Source organism: Trifolium pratense, linkage group LG3 (genome assembly GCF_020283565.1).
Source record: "Trifolium pratense cultivar HEN17-A07 linkage group LG3, ARS_RC_1.1, whole genome shotgun sequence".
Lineage (NCBI taxonomy): Eukaryota > Viridiplantae > Streptophyta > Magnoliopsida > Fabales > Fabaceae > Trifolium > Trifolium pratense.
Window position 1 is genome coordinate 27,903,459 of NC_060061.1, and position 20,248 is coordinate 27,923,706.

The window sequence follows — 20,248 nt, forward strand, 5'->3', positions numbered from 1 at the left end:
AGAGACTATTATGTTGGTAGACTGATGATCACATCTCACGGATCATAGATAAAGAGTTATCAAGTCTTCACATAGATATAAATATTAAGAGTAATATTTATATCGGATTGACCCACCATGAGAATACTACATAGTATGTTATGAAATGTCATAAGATATTCTCATAGTGATAAGTGGTGTATTCCACCCTTCGACCTGGAACCACTATGTTCCCTAGATGTAGGAGTGTAGTACTTTGTCGCCATTCAAAGTTATCCGTAACAGGATGACTATAAAGTTGGTTGATGGGTATTCCACGAATTATGCTAAGGGACATGAGTGACCTAGATGAAATTTACCCCTTCTACATAACAGGAGATATGTCTATGGGCCCAATATTGAACTTAACAAGGGTGACGTACTATGTCTTGTGTTCAATATAGACATAAGGGTAAAAGGGTAATTATACACATGAGTTTTATCACAGAAAGGTTTGTCAGATCACGTGACATTCTTGTGACTTGGGTAGCAGTGATGTGTTGCTAGATACCGCTCACTGTTTATAATATTAAGATTAATATTATTGCCAACGTCATAAGAACCTACAGGGTCACACACATAAGGACAGTCGATATGGAAGAAATAAGTAAGACTTATTTTGAGGGTGCGATTAGTGAAAAACAGTTTTGGGCTTAAGAAGACCAAACACCGTTTGACCCAACTGACCACACAAGAAACTCTATAAATAGAAGCTTGTGTAGTTCAGTTTGTTTTTTTTTGCTTTTTCACAATTCGTTTTCAGAGAAACCCTAAAACTCTGAAACCCTAACCGCACTTCCTAAGCCTTCATCTTGTAGCAGCTAGCACTGAAAGTTGAAGACCTGTTCGTGTGGACTAGCTAGAGGTGCTGCCGTCGTGTGGTGCTTGTGATCAATAAGAGAAGCAAAGAGTTTGATGTTTCAGTTCTACAAAGGTATAACGTTTAACTCTGATCATGCCCATTCGCAAGGATTCAGTGAAGGAAATTTTAATTCCGCTGCGTTTTAATCTCTTTTATACACGCTATTCTCCTTCAGTGGTATCAGAGCCACTTGTGAAACCATGAATCGGTTTTGTTGTTATTTACAGTTTTATTAATATGATCAGAATCGGTATTAATAATAATAATAATAACAAAGATTAATAAAATTTGAATGATCAATCTTAACATATATGTGATATATGGTATAATTCTGATACGACATCATTGTATGTGATATACTGATAGTATCATTCGTTGAAAGTTTTAAGTGATTGTCGTGAGCATGGATGATTGTGAGCGTGAGCTTCGGAACCGATAATTGGTGAAGCATCATATATCCAATCGTCTGTGATGAACAAAATCCTGAAACGTTTTGATGAATGGTCGTTGTATTAGGGTTTATAACAATACAAGTGTTGTGTTGTTATATAAATAGAACATATTGTTCATTGAAAGTTTTAAGTGATTATCGTGAGCATGGATGATTGTGAGCGTGAGCTTCGGAACCGATAACTGGTGAAGCATCATATATCCAATCGTCTGTGATGAACAAAATCCTGAAACGTTTTGATGAATGATTACTGTATTAGGGTTTGTAACAATACAAGGGTTGTGTTGTTATACAAACAGAGTACGGCTAGGGTTTATATATGAAGCATCAAGTGTTGGTGCGATTAGGATTCACTGATGAAGTGTTCATCGAAATTTAGCTTCCGGGGCTCCGCCCCCGGCTAACTCTGCGTAAGGTGATCAATCATGGTATTTTATTAATTGGACTAATTTAATAATAATAAATTATGTGTTTATTGTTATTAAAGTTGCATGATGAATGGTTATGGCCTTAGTTCTTCTTTTCGTTTTATTTGGGATTTTAAATACGGCCTGCGTGTCGTGCCTCTCTTATATTCTCTTGATGTAATTTCTCTTCTCATCTCACCCCCTCGTATGAACACGAGTTTCTTGTAGTGATGTAATATAAGATTAGCAAATAGGACAGGAAGGACAGCAATGAAGATCTATCTTGGAGAAGTATAGGTCGTTCTTAGATATAGCATAGGTTCTCTCATTGGCTTGAGGGAACAATCACGCTAGGGGCCATAACCATGTCACTTTATTATATTATGTATGTTGATGCATGTTATGTATGGAGTGACGTCATTGTATGTAAGCCGTGGTAAGGTGAGATCAAATTAATTATAAAAGTCCTCAAAGGAATTAATATTAAGTTTTATCGCTTTCCAACGAATAGCGCCCTTCAAGATCAATATCGATCAATGTAGGTTTTGCCAACGCGAAGTGCATTGTCAATATTGATAAGTTGCGGTGAGGTAATTTGTTTATCCGATCGCTATTTAATGGGTCTAACTTAACTGAATAAAATATAATAAGATTATATGACTTTAGAAGCAAGTATTGGGTTATTCCATGTGATGGATTAGAATAAGCGTTATTCACCCAATAGAAAGGATATGAGAGTTGTATGAGATACAATTGGAAAGGAGTTTCCTACCTAAATAACTAAATTTTGTGTAATCAGCCCAACGCTGACTTAAAACGAAGTGAAATATGGATCTCATTCTCACTAGAAAATCTTCCAACGGGATTTTCCGAATCAAATGTCGAGGGTCATTTGTTTTGAGTAAAATAGTGGGAGCACATGTTTAATTAAAGGCCTAATTAAATGTGTATTAAAATTGTTCAATACTTATATTTTCACTTTTACAATTGTAGATCACCATGTCAAACACCAATACTTCGAACAACATTTTGCGAAGCATTCTTGACAAAGAGAAATTGTCCGGGACAAATTTTCTTGATTGGCATCGTAACTTGAGGATAGTCCTCATGCACGAGAAAAAGCTGTATGCTATTGAGGAGCCCCAACCTAACCCTGAGGATGAACCTGCGGCCAATGCTCCTAAGGCTCAAAGGGATGCTTATCATAAGCGTCTTGATGATGCCATGGATGCAAAGTGCCTCATGCTGGCTACCATGACCTCTGAGCTTCAGAAACAACATGAGGACATGTATGCGTTCGATATGATCGAACACTTAAAGACGCTCTACCAAGAGCAAGCCAGGATTGAGAGGTTTGAGGTTTCCAAAGCCCTGTTTTCAGCCAAGCTATCTGAGGGATCTCTAGTAAGTCCACATGTGCTCAAGATGATTGGGTACGTGGGGAACTTAGAAAAATTGGGATTTCCACTCGGAAATGAGCTTGCAACTGATCTGATCCTGCAATCGTTGTCGGAGAGTTTTAATCAGTTTGTTCTGAACTTCACCATGTCGGACATGGAGAAGACTCTGCCACAACTGCTAGGCATGTTGAGGCAAGCTGAGCAGAACATGGAAACAAAAGGGAAGTCCAACCATGTTCTTATGATTGTCAATGGAAACAAAGGGAAGGGCAACAAAGGGAAGGGAGGCAAAGGGAAGGGCAACAAAGGGAAGGGAGGCAAAGGGAAGGGCAAGGAAGTTGCCAAACCCAAACCTACCCCTCAAGCTTTGAAGCCCACTAGGGGAGTTGCAAAGGAGGGTAGGTGCTTCCACTGTAACAGGACTGGACATTGGAAGAGGAACTGCCCAAAATACCTGGAAGATAAAAAGAATGGAGTAGAGAGCTCCAATTCAGCAGGTATCTTTGTTATTGAAATTAATTTATCTACTTCTTCTACATGGGTATTAGATACCTGATGTGGTTCTCACATTTGTACTAATGTGCAGGGGCTGCAAAGGAGTAGAGGATTGGCTAAAGGTGAAGTCGACCTACGAGTGGGAAATGGAGCAAGAGTTGCCGCGTTAGCTGTAGGAGTTTATGCTTTAACTTTACCTAGTGGACTAATAATACAGTTAGAGAACTGTTTTTATGTACCTGCCATTAGCAGGAATATTATTTCTGTTTCTTGTTTGGATAAACTTGGTTTTTCATTCATAATAAAGAACAATTGTTGCTCCATTTATATGAATGATATCTTTTATGCCAATGCACAAATGAGTAATGGATTATATATTCTTGACCTTGAAATGCCAATTTATAACATCGATACTAAAAGGATAAAACGAAATGAGTTAAATCCTACTTACCTTTGGCATTGTTGCTTAGGCCATATAAGCGAGAAACGTATTTCCAAGCTCCATAAAGATGGGCTCTTGGATCCATTTGATTATGAATCATTTGAAGAATGCAGATCTTGCTTAATGGGGAAAATGACAAAGGCCCCATTCACTGGTAAAGGTGAAAGGGCAAATGATCTGTTGGTTCTCATACATACTGATGTGTGTGGACCATTTAACACACCTGCCAGAGGAGGTTTTCAGTACTTCATCATATTTACTGATGACTACAGTAGATATGGGTATGTATACCTAATGAAGCATAAGTCGGAATCCTTTGAAAAGTTCAAAGAATTTAAAAATGAAGTACAAAACCAACTAAGAAAGAAAATCAAAACCCTTCGATCAGATCGAGGAGGTGAGTATTTAAGCCTAGAGTTTAATGACCATCTAAAAGAGTGTGGGATCTTATCCCAACTCACTCCTCCTGGAACACCACAATGGAATGGTGTGTCTGAGAGAAGAAACCGAACCTTGTTGGACATGGTGCGGTCTATGATGAGTCACGCTGATCTTCCAAACTCCTTTTGGGGACACGCCCTATTAACAACAGCTTATACACTTAACCGTGTTCCTTCTAAAACGGTTGAAAAGACACCATATGAGATGTGGAGTGGCAAGAAACCACATATGTCTTACTTAAAGATTTGGGGTTGCGAAGTTTATGTAAGACGCCAAATTTCTACTAAACTTGAACCTAAATCTGACAAGTGTTTCTTTGTGGGATATCCTAAAGAGACAAAAGGATAATACTTCTACAATCCTTCCGAGGGCAAAGTGTTTGTCGCTAGGACAGGAGTATTCATAGAAAAGGATTTTGTTTCCAAAGGAATCAGTGGGAGGAAAGTAGATCTTGAAGAAATTCATGATCCACAAAGTAATGACACACCAATGGAGGAACAAGAGCAGGATGCACAAGAGGTTGTGGCAGAGAGTCCTACTCAAGTAACACAAGAACCGCGTAGGTCTAACAGGATACGTCAAGAACCTGAAAGATATGGATATTTCATATCGGAGCAAGGTGATGTATTACTCATGGATCAAGATGAGCCTGTGACTTACCAAGAGGCTATTACTGGCCCTGAATCTGAGAAGTGGCTAGAAGCCATGAAATCTGAAATGGATTCCATGTACACAAATCAAGTTTGGAACTTGGAAGCTCCTGATAGGATCAAACCCATAGGATGCAAGTGGGTCTTCAAGAAGAAGACTGACATGGATGGAAAGGTACAAACCTACAAAGCGCGATTGGTTGCTAAAGGTTTCAAACAAATTCATGGGGTAGACTATGATGAAACATTTTCACCAGTTGCGATGATCAAATCCATTCGGATCTTACTTGCCATCGCTGCATACTATGATTATGAAATCTGGCAGATGGATGTAAAAACTGCCTTCCTTAATGGGAGTCTCCTTGAGGATGTGTACATGACACAACCTGAAGGCTTTTGCATTCCAGGAGAAGACAAAAAGATATGCAAATTACATCGATCAATCTACGGATTGAAGCAAGCTTCCAGAAGTTGGAATCTTCGTTTTGATGAAACTGTAAAGTAGTACGGATTCATTCAAAATGAAGATGAGCCTTGTGTTTACAAGAAGGTAAGTGGGAGCATAGTCGCATTCCTAGTATTATATGTAGATGACATATTACTAATAGGAAACGACATCCCTACCTTGCAACAAGTTAAAACTTGGTTAGGGAATTGCTTTTCTATGAAAGATCTGGGTGAAGCAGCCTATATATTAGGAATAAGAATCTATAGAGATAGATCACAGAAACTGCTTGGCCTAAGCCAGAGTACATACATAGATAAAGTGTTAAGACGCTTTAATATGCATGATTCCAAGAAAGGATTCATTCCTATGCAACATGGCCTATGTCTTTCAAAGACACAGTCTCCTTCATCTAAGGAAGAAAGGGACCGCATGAGTAAGATCCCTTATGCATCGGCTATAGGATCTATCATGTATGCCATGATATGTACTCGACCAAATGTTTCATATGCCTTAAGCGCAACAAGCCGTTATCAGTCTGATCCTGGTGAGGCTCATTGGGTGGCTGTCAAGAACATCCTTAAATACTTAAGGAGGACTAGAGACTCATTCCTAATATATGGAGGCCAAGAAGAGCTAAATGTAATTGGTTACACTGATGCTAGCTTCCAAACAGATAGGGATGACTTTAGGTCGCAATCAGGCTATGTGTTTTGCATAAATGGTGGCGCTGTGAGCTGGAAGAGTTCAAAGCAAGATACAGTTGCTGATTCTACAACCGAAGCTGAGTACATTGCTGCATCAAATGCAGCAAAGGAAGCTGTTTGGATAAAGAAGTTCATTACTGAACTTGGCATATTCCCTAGCATTGTGGATCCCATTGAATTATTTTGTGACAACAATGGTGCAATCGCACAAGCTAAGGAACCTAGATCTCACCAAAAGTCCAAACACATACTCAGGCGCTATCATCTTATTCGAGAAATAATTGATAGAGGAGATGTGAAAATATGCAGAGTACCAACACTTGACAATGTTGCTGATCCACTTACAAAGCCTCTTGCAAAGCCGAAGTATGAGGGCCACACTAGGGGCATAGGTATTAGGAGTATGCCTGATTGGCTCTAGTGCTAGTGGGAGATTGTTGGTGTAAGCCCTAGAGGCCAATTATTTATAATTGCATGATACTTGTATTGGATAATTTACTTATTAAATAAAGGTTTTTCTTTATTATGTTTATGTGTTAAATAATAATAGAGTCCCTAGAATAGTAAGTTCATTGAATGGAACGTTAAGTGTGACTTAATCGTGAGAATCCATTACACATGAGAACACTATTCTTAAAACATCCGTAGTCGAGCTTTACTGTGAATTGGGATAACATCAAAACATAGAGACTATTATGTTGGTAGACTGATGATCACATCTCACGGATCATAGATAAAGAGTTATCAAGTCTTCACATAGATATAAATATTAAGAGTAATATTTATATCGGATTGACCCACCATGAGAATACTACATAGTATGTTATGAAATGTCATAAGATATTCTCATAGTGATAAGTGGTGTATTCCACCCTTCGACCTGGAACCACTATGTTCCCTAGATGTAGGAGTGTAGTACTTTGTCGCCATTCAAAGTTATCCGTAACAGGATGACTATAAAGTTGGTTGATGGGTATTCCACGAATTATGCTAAGGGACATGAGTGACCTAGATGGAATTTACCCCTCCTACATAACAGGAGATATGTCTATGGGCCCAATATTGAACTTAACAAGGGTGACGTACTATGTCTTGTGTTCAATATAGACATAAGGGTAAAAGGGTAATTATACACATGAGTTTTATCACGGAAAGGTTTGTCAGATCACGTGACATTCTTGTGACTTGGGTAGCAGTGATGTGTTGCTAGATACCGCTCACTGTTTATAATATTAAGATTAATATTATTGCCAACGTCATAAGAACCTACAGGGTCACACACATAAGGACAGTCGATATGGAAGAAATAAGTAAGACTTATTTTGAGGGTGCGATTAGTGAAAAACAGTTTTGGGCTTAAGAAGACCAAACACCGTTTGACCCAACTGACCACACAAGAAACTCTATAAATAGAAGCTTGTGTAGTTCAGTTTGTTTTTTTTGCTTTTTCACAATTCGTTTTCAGAGAAACCCTAAAACTCTGAAACCCTAACCGCACTTCCTAAGCCTTCATCTTGTAGCAGCTAGCACTGAAAGTTGAAGACCTGTTCGTGTGGACTAGCTAGAGGTGCTGCCGTCGTGTGGTGCTTGTGATCAATAAGAGAAGCAAAGAGTTTGCTGTTTCAGTTCTACAAAGGTATAACGTTTAACCCTTATCATGCCCATTCGCAAGGATTCAGTGAAGGAAATTTTAATTCCGCTGCGTTTTAGTCTCTTTTATACACGCTATTCTCCTTCAGAATGTGCAACTCTCTGTCATTATGGTCCCTGACTCAAGAAAGAAAAAAATACAAAATAGTCTTTGACACTGCAATTCATTAGTCAGTTTGGTCCCTAATGTTAAAAATGATCGTTAACTTTATAAAAAAGCTTATGTTACATTTTTTAGTGACACGTGGCACGCAGAGTTGACACATTTGTATGATAGCTGGATGGATGACGTAGTCAGGGACTAAAATAACATTCTTCCTCTCATTCTTCTTCATCTTCTTCATACATTCAATATCCTAACAACAACTCATTTTGCTTCTTCTTTCAAATTTTGTTGTTATGCATACTTTTTTTCTTCATTTTTTTATCTTCTTCCTCTCATTCTTCTTTAACTTCTTCATTTATTAAATAACCTAACAACAACCCATTTTGCTTCTTCTTCTTTCTTCTTCTTTTTTGTCGGCTTTCATCACCAGTTTAATCTGGTTTGAGAGTTAGTTCTGACATCAAGTGATTTCGGCCCCCTCCCGATCGTAGTTGTGATGGAGAGAATGAAGAATAATGGGAGGAAGAAGATAAAAAAACGAAGAGAAAATAAAAAGTAATGTCATTTTAGTCTTTGGTCACATCATCCATCCAGTTGTCACACAAATGTGTTAAATCTGCGTGCCACATGTTCCTAAAAAATGTCACTTCAGTTTTTCTATAAAGTTAGCAACAATTTTTAACGCAAGGACCAAAGTGACTAACGGATTGCAAAGTCAAGGACTATTTTGTATTTTTTATCGAGTCAGGGACCATAATGACAGTGAGTTGCACATTCATGGACCAAAATGGTTGTTTCCCCGCCCCTCGTGCCAACTCAGCAAGCTGACGTGTGTCCAAAAAAATGTCACGTCAGCTTTTTTGTTCAGTTAACCGTCAAACTTAACAGCAATGACCAAACTGACTAACGGAATGCAGATTCAAGTACTATTCAATAATTTTTCCCCAGTGAGGGACCAAAATGACATCGAATTGCACATTGAGGGACTAAATTGACTATTTACCCATCAATTAATTTTTTTTTACTATTTAAACCATTGCATAGAAAAAATTGAATGGTAACCGGACAAAATCTCCTCCTATTGTTACGATAGATGAGTGTTGGTATTGACCAATTGCCCAATTGATAAGGTTACTAATAATCAAAGGCAAATGCTAAACAGTGTTCCTGGGTAGGGTTGTCAATTTGCATCCGGTAGAGCGGATTCCCGTGGGGATTGCCCCTTCGAAGCTTCGAAAACAAATATTTTATCCCGTGGGGATGGGGATGGAGGCAAAAATCCCCCCACAGGCACTTTGGGGCGGGGATCGGGGATGAAGTATCTGTCCCCGTGGATTTCCCGAATTCGTCTATGTATACTATATATTATTATTAGTATGATTATTACTAGCCAAATGTTTTTCCAATGTTTTTAGTTGATTATTAGTCCATTCCCCGAACTGCCGTACTTTGCTATGAAATATTTTGGCTGTTAGGTTTTGTATGATTATTAGTAGCCAAATGTTTTTGCAATGTTTTTTTGGTTATGAATGCATTATGTGTTGTTTTTATTATTTAAAAAAGAAAGATACAAAATAATTGTTTTTTAAAATAACGTCATACTACTGTCATAATTTGACAAAAAAATATAGAAATTTTGTTAATATTTGATAACCGTGGATTTACACGGAAATCGTGGAGATGAGGATGAGGACAAATATTCCCCCGTGGGCATGGAATGGAGGCAAAATCTTCCTTGCATGCACTTTGGGGCGAGAAACGAGGAAGCTTCCCCCGCACATTCCCTGCCCCGTTGACATTCCTACTGCTGGGGCAGGGACACTTGCCCCAGGCAGGAGCACTGTTTTGGAATAATTAATTAAATGGGTCCCACCATTTTTTAATTTTTTTTTGTGCTGAGTGTTGTTAATTTTGCTTTGATCGAAGAGATATTAATTAAAAATAATGCTAGCAACACACTCTTTAACAAACACACTCCAACACACTCTTTTTTATTGGTTGAAATTCACATGGGTCCCATAAAAAAATGTGGACCCATATAACTTTTATGGGACCCATATAAATTTTAACCAATAGAAGAGAGTGTGTTAGAGTTTGTTTGTTAAATAGTGTGTTTCTAGCAACTGCGATCGAGAGGAGGCTGAAACCACTTGATGTCAGAACCGACCCCGAACCAATTTAAACTGGTGGTGAAAAACAAAATAAAAAAATTAAAGGGAAATGGCAAATGGTACGAATCAAAATTTGAAGAAAAGCAAGAATTACACTGTTATTAAATGGTTATTACTTTTTTGCCTATCATTTGTCTTCTATTTTACCACCACTACTCGCATGTATGGTTTACTTTTTCCCACTGTTGTCGATTTCGTTGGTTAGTGGTTCGTACCGCATAGCATTGCTCAAAATTAAAATATGAAAAAGGTTAAAAATAAAGAAAGGTTGTCTCTATCCTATAGCCTTCCACCAGTCTTGCTACTATTTCTCGTTCTTGTACCCGCAACACATAAAGATGAAACATTCCAGTTTTTTTCCATCGAATCATTTATTTTTCTATTTTCCGGTCACCACTCTCCGGCACGGCGGTTCTCCCCTTTCCCGGTGATTCGTTTTTTCTTTTTACAGATATTCTCCGACCCATGATGGATCTTGTTGAGACACTATCTGTACGACGAGTCTCCGGCGACCTACATCTTCGGCCGGAATCTTAGCTGGCATCTCGTCAGTATCTCCCTGACCAGTCCTCGCCAACCCAACATTTCTTTTTGCCGGCGACTTCGCTGATCTTTCCGCCGTTCAATCTCTTTTATCAGCGGAAAGAAAAGATTTCCGTGCAAATGGTTAACAGATCTCGTTCAAAAAAAAAATTGTTATAAGATCTGGTTTGAGGTTTTGTCTAAACTTCCCAAAAAGAAAAACTGAACTAAATAATATTTTTTTATTTAATTTGTAGTCTACCAAGGTAAAATAAATGGGACTTATTTAATTTATTACTTCCTTAAAAAATTACTAGCTTCGTATAAAAAAAAAAAACTTACAAATAATTACAATATAAGATTAGATACATAAAAAATTGGATTTTTTCTTATATTATACTGTAGTAATTTTCTTGATTCACGCATTATTCTAAGTAATTTTCTTGATTTATTCAACAATCGATTTGAGACTTTTGGTTTCGGGACCAAACTTCTTTTTGGGATAAAAAAGCTAGACCCATATACATTTACCAAACAATAATCACATGTAGAAATATTGCAATATGCAATTATTTTTTTGAAGAGTGCCAATTTAAAGTCAGAGATTTATTTTGCTCATATGAACTGACCCAACAATGGTACCGAGAAGATTCAAACTTGAAACTTGAGAAGAAGAAACTTGGAGGAACCAAACAACACTAATTAATTGCGTGAGAGAGGGAAGCCAATCCCATGTCTTTGTGTAGGAAATAGAAGAAACAGAACACTACACAAAATTCCAATCCCAATAGGCAATACTACCAAAAGCTCCTTAGCCTCCTCAGAAGGTTTTGGAGCCAAACAGGTAACAATACTTTGATCAAACATTGCAATTGCACCAAAAACCAATATGGACCCACATGCATGAAACAAATCAATAAACCTTAGCTTATATTTCTTAGCCTCTTCAACTCCAAGCTTAATTGATCCATCCATAACCCACATACCATTCAATGTTGCAACACCATATCTAACTTTTCCTCTTTCATCCCTAAAACTATCTGTGAAAGATAGAAGAAAACATGAGAGACCACAAAATGTTAAGAGACATAATGTCATGAATTTGCTTGTTTGTGTGTGACATTGGCCTCTATGTGTTAAAGCTGGTGATAATGTTTGAAATATTAAAACTGTTCCTGTTGGAAGAAGATTGGCTAAATATGCTGTTCCTTTGAATGCTTTTCTTATTGTCTTTTGTGTTGTTGTTTTGGGAATTTTTTGTTGTGCGTTTTCTAAAAGAGGTTGTTGGGTATCCACATGAACATCCATGGTAAAAATATAATTAATATCTAGTTTGATTTTTTTTTTTTTTTTATCTTTCTTAAATCTCTCTTTTCAGATTCTTGATACTAATTGTATGCTTTGGTGTTTAGCACATGTTTGTATGTATGTATGTATGAATTAATTAATTCGTATGTATAATAAGCTGAAAGTGGAAACAAATATTAGGTTGAGTTTAATTTGTTTTTTGGTTTAAGGTTTTTGTAGGTTGGTTCTTTACATATACTGTCATTGTCATTTTACGTTTATTACTTCAACCAATTTAGTAATTTAAAACAAATGTTACTGTTGGGAAACTAATTGCTATTATTTATGGCAATAAATAGGTTACGGGCATATAATAATAAGGAGAATGTTAACATGTGCATATATGGCACATGTTAAGGTAATAAAAATAGAAATTATGCTTTATAATTTGTGCATTTTAACTTTTCAAGCATTAAATGTCTTGTATCATTAAATGCTAAATTTCTATATTAAGATACCTTATCGTGTGCCATATATGCACATGTTAACAAGACCCTAATAATAATAATAATAATGAATAAAAAGGGGGAAAGATGGTTACATATTTTTATTAGAATGTTATTTGTATATTTTTTTTGTTATTCAGTTATTTGTTTTTAGGTTAAATTGAACTAATTGAACTTTTAACCTTCTAATTTTTACATATTTGCAATTTTGGTCTCTTAACTTTCATAATTACACTTTTGAGCCCTTTTATAAAATGTCGGTCACTACTGATTTGACCAAGTCAACTCACACGTGGACAGTGACTCAAATGACATGTTGACATGACATGTGAGTAACTGTCCACGTGTGTGTTGACTTTGTAAAAATCGATGAGACCGGCATTTTGCAAATTGGGCTAAAGTTAGGGACCATTATGAAAATTAAGAGGCTAAAATCATAAGTTTGTGAAAGTTAGGGACCCAAAATACAATTTAACTTTATTTTTATTATAATGTGAGGCAAGAATATGGAAGACGTATTTTTTTCAATATTATTTAATATATAATAATAGGGCTAACAAAGATGATAAATAATTAAAATGGGAGATGTTAAAGATTTTAAAAATATGTCCTAGTGTAACTCAAAAGATAGCTACCAGGGACATTATTGGAGTAGCCGGGGTTCGAACCTCGGATTCCACATTTCTCCACATTTAAATGTGTGAGAGTCTAGCCATTAAGCTACTTGACAAAAAAAATTAAAAAATATAATAAATCACTCTACCAGGGACATTATTGGAGTGACCGGGTTCGAACCCCGGATTTCACATTTCTCCACATTTAAATGTGTGAGAGTCTAGCCACTAGGCTACTTGACAAAAAAAAATTAAAAATATAATTAATCACTCTATGTCATTTAAATTTTTAGGTATAAAAATTTGATGGAGCCAAAATTGAGTGATTTTAAAATGGGGGACCAACTTCATTAGTGAGTGAAAATAGGGAGATCAAAATTGTAATTAAACCTATTTTTATTTTATTTTATACTAGCGGCCAGACAAGGCGAGTTCCGCGCCGGTCTGTGTCTATTATGTAAATTTATGTCAAAAACGATGAAAAAGGTATGTCTTATGTTATGGTGCGTTTGTTAATAAAAGATTTTTGCTGCTAAAAAAAATCAACGGTATTGTTGGTATTATGAAAAGTCTACAGCAAATTTTTTTGAATTCTCTTCATATATAGGTATAGATTATTATATTGAGAAAAAAAAAATCTATGTACAATAGTTTTTGGCAAAAAAAAAAAGTTTTTGTGTTGTGCAGAGTTTATTCGGGACTGGGAATACGCATTCATGATTTCATCACATTTTTTATCGTTTGATCAAATCAAACAGTTTATATTTTAATTTTAAATAAAAAAATATCCAAATTTAAAATGTAGACAAGTCATTCTTGATCAAACAACCGAGAATGTGCTTAATGCATAAATTAATGCAACTTTTATTTACTATATGAATGGCAACGAGGCAGGGTGCAAACGGATTTTATCGTCCCCAAATTCAAATTCATAAAGTTCAGATATCCTCATATTATCCCAATTTTCAACAAGAATAAAAAGTATACCTAACGGGGTTTGGGTAACTCCATCAACCGTAGGATTCAAGGTGGGTAACAATGTTCCAATTATCCGCTCATTCTTGTTTTGGAAAAACCCACAAAACTAGCCAATTCAAAATTTTCCTCGTGAAAATCAGATACACGCCAATAAGAACTAGAACATCGACCCATGCGGTACACAAGTCTGATTAGCTGTAAGATATCTAATGATTAAATAAGATATGATAATTCCAATAATGTAAGGTATATGAAAAAAGTTGAGTAACATAAAACGATAGTTCAACAATAATTTTGGAAAAATATTTATACAAAGAAAATTATGTTATATTAGAGAAGACTTCCTTATAGACCACATTCGAAGTCTTAGTAGTACATTCACTATCGTCATTGATGATCGATATTTTTAATCCTTTTCTAGAAGTAACTATTGAAATTGCAACATACAACTGACTATGTGAAAATACTGGCGACAGAAGATATATCCCAACATACTTTAAAGATTGTCCCCGACTCTTATTAATATTCATCGCAAAAGAAATCATTACAGGAAATTGTCTCCGTTGAAATTTAAAAGGAATTCTCACGTCAGATGGTGTCAGAGATAATCTAGGTATGAAAACCTGATCACCAATATTACTTCTTGAAATAATTTTTCCTTCAAGAGCACGTTTTCCCAATCTCGTAATAATAAGTCTTGTTCCATTGTATAATCCTAATTTTTTATTCAAATTCCTTAATAGCATAATTGGAACTCCAACTTTAAGTCTTAACTTGTGATTTGGAAGTCCCGACGTAAAAATCGTGTTAAAAAATTCGGGAGTATGAACATCATCCACTGTTTGACCGTCTACATTTTGTGAGTGGAGTATCATAACTCAAATATGTTTTTTCTTCACCGGGAATTAAATCCAACATATAATCATTTATTGTGTCGACTATTGAATTTTTAGGAGCTAGTATAGCTCTATTTTGGAAATACGTTATATCGTTCATGTTTTGTAAAAGTTTGGGATATGTGCTTTCAACAATAGAAGCAAGAGGATCACCTGAATTTGGAATCAATAAATCTGATGGAATGTTAAGTTTTCAATCATCGTCGTTGTCATCTCCAATTTCTCCATCGCCAACACCCAAAACCCATTCATAAAACAATCTTCTTTATTCAACGTCTGCACTCGAAGCACCACCGAGAAGCCTCATGTTTTTACTCAATGTTAAAACTTCACAAAAAATCCAAAGAACTGAAGAATTAATAGTAGCATGAACAACTTCTGACCTTGTACCTTTGGGTATTACTGGTAGAATTTGTCTAAAATCTCTGACAAAAACAACAACTTTTCCACCGAAGGGAATGTGTTTATTTTTTTCATCAACAAACTTGAGAATATCTTTTAAAGTTCGATCAATTCGAAACAATGTTTGTGCATCATTGGTGCTTCATCCCATATAATGAGCTTTGCTTTTTGTATTAATAGCGCCAAATGGCTTTTAGGAACTATGGTACATGTTGAAAACCCGTCAACATTTAGAGGAATACAAAACCTTGAATGTGTTGTTCTACCGCCAGGTATAAGCAATGCAGCGATTCCACTTGAGGCAACTGTTAAAACTATCTCACCTTTTGAGCGTAATGCGGCTGACATGACCCTCCAGATAAATGTCTTCCATGTACCGCCATAAACATAAAGAAAAAACACACCAGGTTTGTTTTCGTTAACTCTTTTCATGATTGTGTCATATACTTTACGTTGCTCTGATGTCATAGTTGACATCAATCTAACATGTTCCTCAGCTAATGATTGTCAGTTATAATTCAATTCGTAGTGTATTAAACTATTTTGTATATCAGGAACTAATGATGTGTCTGCTCTAGGCATTGGAGGATAATCTTTTAAACTCTTCCCACAACTACGTAACATTATCTCAATATCTGCTAGTGCATATTGTATCATTTGATCATCGGTTAATATTAAATCTGCAATGTTAAAATCCAAATAATGAATGTGATTAGTGACATGACTATGATTGTGTTTGGTTGTATTGCAAAAAAATTGATTTAACGGAATTGAGTTTGATAGATTTAATTTTGGTTAAAAGTGACTTAAACAGAATTGATTTATGTTTGGATACATTAACGTAAAAATAAAGGGTATTTATAAAAAAGGGTAAATAGGGTTTTACCCCCCTGCAAAATAGGAGAATTTTGCATTACCCCCCTGTAAAATAAAAAGTTGTGATTCCCCCCTCGTAATATTAAGATTCTTTGTTTTACCCCCCTGAATTGACAACATGGATTTGGAATCTTAATTTTGCTGACATGGCAACCATACGTGGCTTTTTTTTTTACACATGGTTTTTTTTTACTGTTTTTATTTATTTAATTTTTATTTTGCCACATATTGAGCTATGTCATTTAAAAAAAATAAAAAATAAAAAACAAAAAAGGGGAAAAACAAATAGCAAGAAACATCAACAATCTCCACCACTCTCATGGGAAGAACAAACAACAACAAACTTCATCTTCAATCTTAAATTTCATCTCATCAATTCAATCTCAAACCCATAAATCCAAAACCATAAAAAACTCATAAGTTTCTCAAAACATAAAATCTCACGGTTCATTCTCCACCACCAGCCACCACCACCGTCGTCGTCCATTTCTCTTTCCCACCAATTGCATCTCTCTTCCTTGCAGCATCACTCTCAATTTTGTTGTTTGTTGATTTTCCAAAATATTAAAATTAAATCAGGATTAATGATGTTTGGAGAACATGTGTTGTTGTTATTTTTCTTGAACTTGTAATTGCTAACCCAACCCATATCTTTCACCAAGATCAAAGGAATGAACACGTGAGAGGTAGAGACCAGGAAGGAGAGGGATGAAGGGGTTGATTATGTTAGGGTTGTTGGTGGTGGTGGTGGTTATGGAGGAGGAGGAGGAGGAGGAGGAAGAGTTTGAATTGGAGGAATTGTGGAGATGATGATTTTTTTTTTTCGATTTAGGGATTTGAGATGAAAGTTGCTTCCTGAGATTTGATATGAAGGTTGTTTTTTGGAAAAAAAAATTGTGGGATTTGAGATGAAGATTTTTTTATTTTTTTTATTTTAAATAACAATGATTTGGAATAATTATAATAATAAAAAAAATAAAAATTCAAAGAAAATCCACATATGCATGCCACATCATAAAAAAAAAAAGATTTCATGTCTAGTTGGTGAATTAGGGGGGTAATTGAATGAATCTTTATATTACAGGGGGTAATCACAAAAAAAAATTTTGCAGGGGGGTAATGCAAAATTCACCCATTTTGCAGGGGGGTAAAACCCTATTTACCGTATAAAAAAATATCGATTCTTTTTCCATTTTTTTTTTGACAAAATTCTTTTTCCAATTTTAAAAAACTACAATTTAATAAACTGCATAATAAATAATTTAAAAAGTGATATAAGCAAGGTTACATGAGTAAAAAAATAAACAACTAATAAGTATGGTTTTATAGAAATAGGTGAAAATATTTTATACTTGAAGCATCAAGCAAGCGTCTCTGTTTGTGCAAAATGTCATCAATCAAAAAATATGAAGTATTTGTCCAAACTATTTATGGCCTGGTCAGCTGATCTGACACCAATAATGTTGCAAACATTATCCTTAAAAAAGTCTCTGAACCCCAGTGGCTCGTCTCTTTTATTGCCTCTATATACTCCTTATCATCATCCAGCAAACCCCTTGCAAAACAGACTTCCTTGAAACTATCATATTTGAAATTATCCATTGTTTTTAATTCATCAAAAGAAGTAGGACCTTTGACGTAGTTTAACAACGTCCTCAAATAAAACCTTTCACCTGCACCAGGTGGTGCAAAGTGAACTCTTCCAATTGAAAAACCTCTTTGTCTTAGAGCCCACTGATGCAAAGTTTCTTTCCACACAAACTTAGTTTGGAATTGACTATATGCTAAAAAAATTTGCCTCTGGAAATTTCTTGTTTGCATCCATCCATGCCAAAAATTTTGATGTGCGACTCTTTGGTTTGTTTAGAACGTCTTCAATACGCTCGTTATCTTCAAATAAAACAGTGTGCTCATCTTCAAGATGATAATTAAGCCGCTCAACCGTAGGCTCTTTATAGTGTATATCAAAAGAAAATATCCTCCAAGCAGCTTCACATGCTGACAAATATCTACAGTCATAATACATCTTTATTTCATCAAAACATTGTGACTTGTCGCTTCCATTACCAGATGTATAGAAATTTGCTGTAACACGATCATTGTGACTTGTCACTAAATGCAAAATTGTGTCGTGTGTGAAAATCCTAATATCAATACTCGGTATCATAATTTAAATTGAAATAACATATAAAATAAAATTAAATATAAATAATTGAGAATTTTGGTGTAAAAAACAATCTATTAAAAAATTTGGAACTATACTAACTTTGGTTACGCAAAACTCAATGCAGTAGGTCCGATATCTAATTTGCAATTCATTAACCAACTTCTCCCGACCAGATAAAGGATTAGGATTCAAATGACATGTTTAAATATATATATATCGATTTCATGAATAAAGATAATAAATCACAAAACAGAATGAAAGTTTATACACACCTCTGAGTAAATTAAGTCGAATTGTGGTGAAGTTGTTAACATGAGATATTGAAATGTGAATATTTTTTTTAATAGATTTCAATATTGTTGAAGGTGTTATAGTATGAGAATATATATATAACTTTCTAAATCACACGTGATAATAACTTTCCAAATCTCACATGATAATTATTCACTAAATTTATGATCCGGTAGAAAAAAAATCATTGATCAGGAAAGACATAAAAATATTTCGTGATGAATAATATAGTCAACAATAATTTTGATATGATATACTTTTAAAATTAATGGTGCTTATCAATTATTGCACATAATTTTAATCATAATTGGTATACTTGCCTTAGTGGTTGGAAATATTGCCTTGCACTGAAGGGTTGCCGGTTCGAATCTTAGTCAAGACAAAATTGTATTGTTTTTTAATAAAAATTGCAAGATAAAATGAAGGGAAAATAAGAAAAACAAATTAGGGTTTAGGATATACAAGCTTATAATATAAAAGATTATATTACCATACCTAGTTTACTACAAATCATTATGAGATCACAACTGGGGACAGTACTTCCAATCTTAGCTAAACTCATTAATTAATTTATAAAATTTGTCTTGCCCATATAGACAAATCAATCGTATCTAATGAACCAAATCAGTAAAGATCCCAAGTGCATGAAAAATTAAAGTTGAGAAACTTATTATAAACAATATATTTCTAGTAGTTTACTATAATCTTTTGACACAAGATCACGTTTGCTTTTGCCATATGGCTAGATAGTATGCTTACAACCATTGACAACATTGAAGGTTAAGACTGTCTAAGTCACCATATGACTTGAGATAGATTTAGAGAAAAGGGAATTCTTGGTATGCATAAAAAGTCTACATGAAGCAAATGGAATTATATATGGTTGGCTGAAAAATGTTCACTTCAATTTTAATTTCTTCTTATATATATATATATATATATATATATATATATATATATATGGGGGCTGCTAACTTAGACCCAGTTGGGTCTAAGTTAGCAAGGTGCACCTTTTGAGTTGGACAAAAATACCCATTTTTTTAATTTTTGAAAGAATTGAGCAACAGGGGCATTTCTGTAATTTTACTCAAAAATACACGCGCCCCCCACTTCTTTTCCCCCCCAGGACACGTGGCAGCTTCTCATTTGACAAAATCCACGCGCGTGCATCACACGCGCCGACAGGCGCGCGTGGGTGGAAGCATTACGAGGAGAGAGAAAGCCTTTTGAAAAAGGCAGCCACGTGTCAGCATATGAATGGGTCTGCGTGATTTTTTTCATTTTATACTTTAAACTCGATTATTTCGTCGTAAATTAATTTTTTATTTTTTAATTTTTATACCAAAATTCATAATTTTTTTTTCTCTACAAATAGAGACTTGGTTCGTTTGATTTGGACACAGAAAAAAAAACCTAATTTTTCACTACCTTAATCTCATTTTTCACTACCTTACATCAACTCAC

The 20,248-nt window shown here is 35.2% G+C and overlaps 1 protein-coding gene and 1 pseudogene across 1 annotated transcript; both read right to left on the reverse strand.

Moving 5' to 3' along the window:
* Window positions 1–11,469: 11,469 nt before the first annotated feature.
* On the reverse strand, window positions 11,470–12,075 carry LOC123914887 (protein DMP7-like). Its single transcript, XM_045966050.1, has one exon. It carries the CDS (start codon window positions 12,073–12,075, stop codon window positions 11,470–11,472), a length of 606 nt encoding a protein of 201 aa, XP_045822006.1.
* Window positions 12,076–14,484: 2,409 nt separating this feature from the next.
* LOC123914888 lies at window positions 14,485–18,493 on the reverse strand (annotated as a pseudogene).
* Between the last annotated feature and the right edge of the window lie 1,755 nt (window positions 18,494–20,248).